Here is a 5,753-nt window from a genome sequence, read left to right as displayed (position 1 = left end):
AAAACCTAGGCTGAGAACAAATAGTGGCCATCCAGTGTTGAACTCCTTATAATGAATATTATATTTTTAGCTTTTTCTGTATTAATGACTTTCACACAAATAATAATAAAGTTAAGTGCAAACACTGTTCAAAAATGAAAAACATGCAAAGGGAACAATAAGCAACTGCTGCTTTAGTCCCACACCATGTCTTTGACAACAGATATTTTAAATCAGATATTACATTTACCATTATACATTTTCTTGCTTTAATTTTCACCTATGAAAGTTTAATTAACACATTAATGGTATCAACAGCATCGTGTTAAATACTGTTAAGGGAATAGTAACTTTTAGATCATATGCTTAGTACTTCAACCTGGTGTTACTTTTACCAAGTCTGTAGTTAAATATTAAACTTTTTGCCTGACACAGTCCAAGCATAACAAACGTCTCAGCCTGGTAGATTTTATAACATGATCGATCTCTATTTTTTAAGCTCTACAAAACATAAAAAATTTCACATGTGTTTATGGGAGTTCAGTCACTCAAACAGTTTTCCATTTCCATTTGTGCTCATATTAAACATGCAAACAACTTCAGGGCTGCTGGTAGACTGAGCCTGGCCAGTGGTTTGCATTTGTTTCTGTTAGTTTTACAAAGACGACCTAGCCATTTGCTCGCTTTAGCTTCTTCTTTTTCTTTTTTTTCATAATTATGAATGTACCACTTTACAGAGAAAGAAACTTTGCTTCAGAGAAAGTGTGTTTCCTGAAATGTTACAATATTCAAATGTGTCAAACCATATATTTATGTGGTGTGTGTCCAACCTGTTGTTTTCACATTAAATGTCATAAGGGACATTCAGTGTTGCAAACATCTCCTGACTCAAACAGCCGGAAGACATTGACCAGTGGGAACATAGTGATCGAGCCGACTAGTGAACCCATTTGTGCTGCAGCTCCACACCAGACCAGGGCGCTATGGCTCCGGTCTCGCAGGATGACACCCACCATTACTTTGACATAAGACAGTGTTCCAGTGAAGAAGAGCCACGAGAGCACCTGATGAGGACAGAAGAACAGGGTGGAGTCAGCAGTCCTTCTAAATGATCAGCTGGGCAATGTTTAGAGCGTAGTTCCATATTATTTCAACCTGGTGTATTTTCCCATGAATTTTGTCAGCTCTAAGTTGCTTGCACTTCTTGCTTCAATTGCAGAAGTCGTCAGTTCCCTCAGTCGCAACAACAGTGTTGAGGACTGTAAACTAAGCTGAGCATGAACCATGGAGCCACAGTTGCCACATTTAAGAGAAATACACCAGAGTGAAATGAGCCAGAATTGTGCTTATTATATTTTAATTATTATTATTTTAAACTTTCGGTTTGAGAAACACATCAGCATTTGATACATACATACGTACATACAGTCCAGATTACACTAGCACTAATACTCAGTAAACAGGTCTTTTATAAAGGAGCAGTTGAGCTTTACCACAACTATTTAAAGGCCTTTGAGAAATGTTTTCTGTGTTCATCCTATGCTACACATTTTGCACAACTTGTGTGTTTTGCTTACGATGATCGTCTCTCCCACCACCGATCCTTGAAGCAAAGGACATGGACTCATTGCTGCCATAGCCATGTTATAGCTGCCGAATCCTGTCCCCAACACCGTCAGCACACCAAGAAACACCAGTGATCTGGCAGCAAAAGAGATTTGTTATCTGCAGCAGCTTCCTAGAGTTTGATTTATCCCACATAAACAATGAGAATGGCCGTTTACTGGGGTGAGACGAAAACCCCAGGTAACGTAGTGATATTTCTTTAACGAGCATTTAGAAGAAGATTTAGATGGTCCACCATCAACATTATTCCTAAAACATATTCATTCCTTCTAATAGCAACATAAAAAAGATGTTTTTTTCCATCTTTCAGAATATTGCTTAGTTGCCAAGTTGCTGGCAACACATAAATCATAGTTATTAGCTGGTCATTATTTATCAGAGATTCTTAGAAAAACAATAATTTCGATCAGACATTAGGTAGAAAAGTGTTTCAAGTATAACTGCGGAGTCAGTGAGTTAAACAGAACAAAGAGTTTTACCTGATTTGGAAGAACATTGCAATGGTGCAGGCCACTGGGTTGGCCACTGACGCCAGAGCAGCAGAGAGGTGATAGGCCAGGTTACCGTAGGGCATACAGGAGTACGACTGCACAGAGGGCAGCAGGCCGTTGGTCGCAGCATTGACCCACACCACCAGAACGTAGATGAAGGCCAGTTGGTACATGGAGTGTTTTGGGCCAGCGAGCAGGGGACTGTTCTGAACTGCCCCCTCTCCCTGGTGTTTCACACCACCTCCATCGCTCTCTGATGCAGGGTTATCCAGGCCATAGCTGATTGATGCCACAGTGTGTGGGACAAGCTTTTCACTGGATAGCTCGTATGTCTGAGGAAGCCTGTTCAGTGCAACAAAAGCAGCCATGCTCACGCACATCATGGCTGCTAAAATGAAGAAAAACACGCTGCTGGAAAAGTTTGGAGGAAGGTACTCTGTATGTAATGACCACGAGCTCTCTCCTGTGTGGTTTCCTACAGACTGAGAGGAGTTGACACATTTGGCCATACCCACACCTTGTGCCAGAGCGACTACACCAGGAATGAAACCACTCAGACCTTCTCCAATAAAATATGTGGTGATGTATTTAGCTGGAAGCTGCATCATGAAAGGCAGGAAGGTAACAGAGGAGGTGCAGTCCACCAGGGAGAGGAAGAAGGTGATGATGAAGAAGGCGGTACTATGGGATGCCCCGGCCACAACTGTGGTCTTGTCCCAGAAGAAGGCCAGCAGGATACAGGACAAGGCACCGATGGTAAGGATGGAGTAAATGACAACATGCTCTTTAAGACGACCTGGGCAGAGTTTGTGCATAAGGGTGACAAGTAGAGGCCCCAGGTTGGCCAGCTGGATGATAACCGTCAGGTAGGAGGGGAGCTCCCAGCCCTCAGGCAGGGCGTTGACGATGAGTGGCAGTTCCACCCACAAACCATTCACTGCCACCCAGGAGCCCAGGCCAAAGGCACACGCCAGCATATGGATGAGCAGAGCCATGCTGCTGATGGGTCAGAAGAAACTCAGAAGAAGACAAAGTTTTGGTTCCACGTCTGCTGTGTGAACAAATATCAGAGATGAGTTGACGTGACTGCTCTCAGCTCACGTGCACGACCGAAGCAGCTATACTGGAGATGAGAACCATACTGGGGAGCCACTGACAGAACTCACACCACCAAAACCAGCATCATTTCAGATCACACCCACAGAATGCTACGCATGTGTCAGGCATCTGATAACAATTTTCACATCTCCTTCACACATTAACACACTCACATTAAGAAATCCTACAAACCACATGGGCCCCCATGCTCTGTCTCTTGCACACACGTAGCTTTCACACTGATCTTATGATCATGGACAAACGTCAGAAAATTCTGCAAACGAACACAACCCACGACCTATTCCTGGTTGTTCAAGAAACTGTCACAAAGGCTTTTATCCCCTCACACAATAACATCATGGAAAAGCTATGGTCTTATTGCAAATTCGAGTAGAGTTAGAGTAACAGAAAATAGAGCGTTTCACATGCACACTGTCCCACAAGCAAATAAGAACCTGGTTAGAGATGTAGTTCATCAACATACTTACAAGATTCTTCAGTCCCTGGAGGTGTTAAACACAACTGTTGTCATCTCACAGAGGTTAGTGACAGACCTCGTGTGAGCATACACACACTGCATGCTTCAGTGTGGGTCAGAGTCCACTGCAGCCGCTGATCAGCTCCACTGGATAACAGAGGGCAGTGTCTAAAACTCTTTCTTAACTGCACCCACCTGTTAATTAGGTAAAGTCAATAAAATACTTTCAGATGCCCTTGACATGGTGACTCACACACACATACAGGGCTCTAGGAGAAAAGCAAAACAAGCTGCAGCATTTGTTTCTGACTGTCTGAAGTCATCTTGGATGTGATTACCATTGAAAGGGGGCTTTGAACACATTACTTGTGTACTTGTCAAATCTAACAGAGGCATATTTTTAGGTTCAGAGTAGCTTACACACTCTGATTTCATTATCAATATGCCAATCACAAATAAACATCTAGAAATCTGCTTGAAATCTGATATCAGACACTTTAAAACTTGCCCAAGAGTAAACACATGTGTAAGTCTGACGGTGTCAGAGTGATCCTGTGAGAGTTGTCTTCATATAAACAGGAAGTGCTAATAGTCAAATCTGCACACAAGAGTTAAAATTCACAGTGAGCTGGTAGAAGATACTGAAGCAGGACAAGCAGCTCTCCACGTGGACTCTGCGTGGGGTCGGCACCTGTTCCTACTGGTTTCCTGATGCATTAAACAAAGTGTGATGTGTCACTAAAGTAGAGACCTCAACTGAATGAATGGGAGGCCGTGTGTCTTGTGCAATAAACAGCTGCCAAATGATTCAAGGGAAGTAGCTGTTTCTTCACTCCGATTCAATTGTAAGACGCAACTGTTCTGTCGACACCTGCCTTTTTCAAAGTCTCTCAAACTGGGTCAAATATTGTACTGCTTGTAGTTACAGTCATTTAGTTTGTTTTTTTCTAGGCAAGACCATTTTTACATCCTCCCCAGTCATCACATCAACCCAAAAATAATGTTTATATACAACGAGAAAAGTACTTAATTGCAGCTGCATTTTCTCTCTACTTCATATGTGAAGATACGACTGATTGATTATTTCTGATTTCTGATTAGTATCTGATCAAATCTAGTTTTCTTTTCTGTTTATATATCCAGTGTTAGAGCTTAAATGAACTGTATCAAACAGAGGGTCAGTGTGTAGCTCCATAAAATAGAGGATATGATAAATGAGCAGTTTTTGAAATGGTAAACAATCCAAAGCTGTTTCAGTAGAGCCCCACAATAAAAGCATTAGCCTGAAATTATGCATAATGATGTTAGTATGTTTAGCACATAATGTTTCCCATGTTCAGCTGCTAGCGAGCTAGAACGCTTATCAACAAGAAGTACAGCTGACAAAATGTTGACCTGATGATGGTGCTGCAGGAAAGGTCATGGGACACTAGAGTTATTATTACTGATCTTCAGCAGTGGCGAGTATCTGTTGTATGTGGAGACGTGGAGAAAATTGTCAGTACTCTTTTGTTAAAGAAAGAAAAACACACAAAAGGTCACTACTAAAACTTAACTCATGAAAATCAGTCATTGCTTTTGGCCACATTTTGCTCCACAGTGCCTTGAGAGTCTTGAGATTTCATTGTACCCCCAAGACATGCTGTGCCAGATGCAGCAAAGCAGCCTCAGAACATAACCTAGTAGGTACAGTGTTCTTTGTATGCTTTATTTTTGATGTCTGATACTGATGTATGTTGGATTTGGATTTCACCTCTAATCTCTATGGAAGTTGTTCTGGGTTCTTTCGTTACCATTTGTATTATCTGTCTCTTCAATTTGTCATCTATTTTCCTCTTGTGGCCACATCCAGGGAGGTTGGCTACAGGCCCACGGACCCTCTCTGAATGATATTTGCAACTGTAGTCACAGGAACATCAAGCTGCTAAGAGATAATCTTCTAGCATTTATCTTTTTTTCTAATCTCCTGAGACAACTCTGTCTTTAGTTTTCTGTGGTCCATGATCAGTGTGGTACACATCATGATACCAAACAGAGCAGTGACTACTCTTCACCCTTTAAATAGACAGACTGACTGGTTA

General features: G+C 41.9%; 1 protein-coding gene across 1 annotated transcript; it reads right to left on the bottom strand.

The window, feature by feature from the left end:
• Window positions 1-243: 243 nt before the first annotated feature.
• slc52a3 (solute carrier family 52 member 3) lies at window positions 244-3,798 on the bottom strand. The gene is made up of 4 exons (XM_026368433.1): window positions 3,683-3,798; window positions 2,085-3,147; window positions 1,557-1,680; window positions 244-1,043 (listed from the first exon to the last, which is right to left on the bottom strand). The coding sequence occupies exons 2-4, from the start codon at window positions 3,089-3,091 to the stop codon at window positions 831-833; spliced, it is 1,344 nt and encodes a 447-aa protein (XP_026224218.1). The 5' UTR covers window positions 3,092-3,147; window positions 3,683-3,798; the 3' UTR covers window positions 244-830.
• Window positions 3,799-5,753: the final 1,955 nt, after the last annotated feature.

Source organism: Anabas testudineus, chromosome 7, assembly GCF_900324465.2.
Source record: "Anabas testudineus chromosome 7, fAnaTes1.2, whole genome shotgun sequence".
Taxonomy (NCBI): Eukaryota; Metazoa; Chordata; class Actinopteri; order Anabantiformes; family Anabantidae; genus Anabas; species Anabas testudineus.
Note: the sequence above shows the minus strand (reverse complement) of the source record. Positions and strands in the feature narration are given on the sequence as shown.

Coding starts and splice junctions, on each gene's coding strand:
- slc52a3 (XM_026368433.1), bottom strand. CDS start 3,091: ATGGCTCTGCTCATCCATATGCTGGCGTGTGCCTTTGGCCTGGGCTCC. Junction 1,681..2,084: donor GCAATGTTCTTCCAAATCAG/GTAAAACTCTTT, acceptor TTTTGCTGCCAG/ATCACTGGTGTTTCTTGGTG. Junction 1,044..1,556: donor TGGTGGGAGAGACGATCATC/GTAAGCAAAACA, acceptor TGTCCTCATCAG/GTGCTCTCGTGGCTCTTCTT.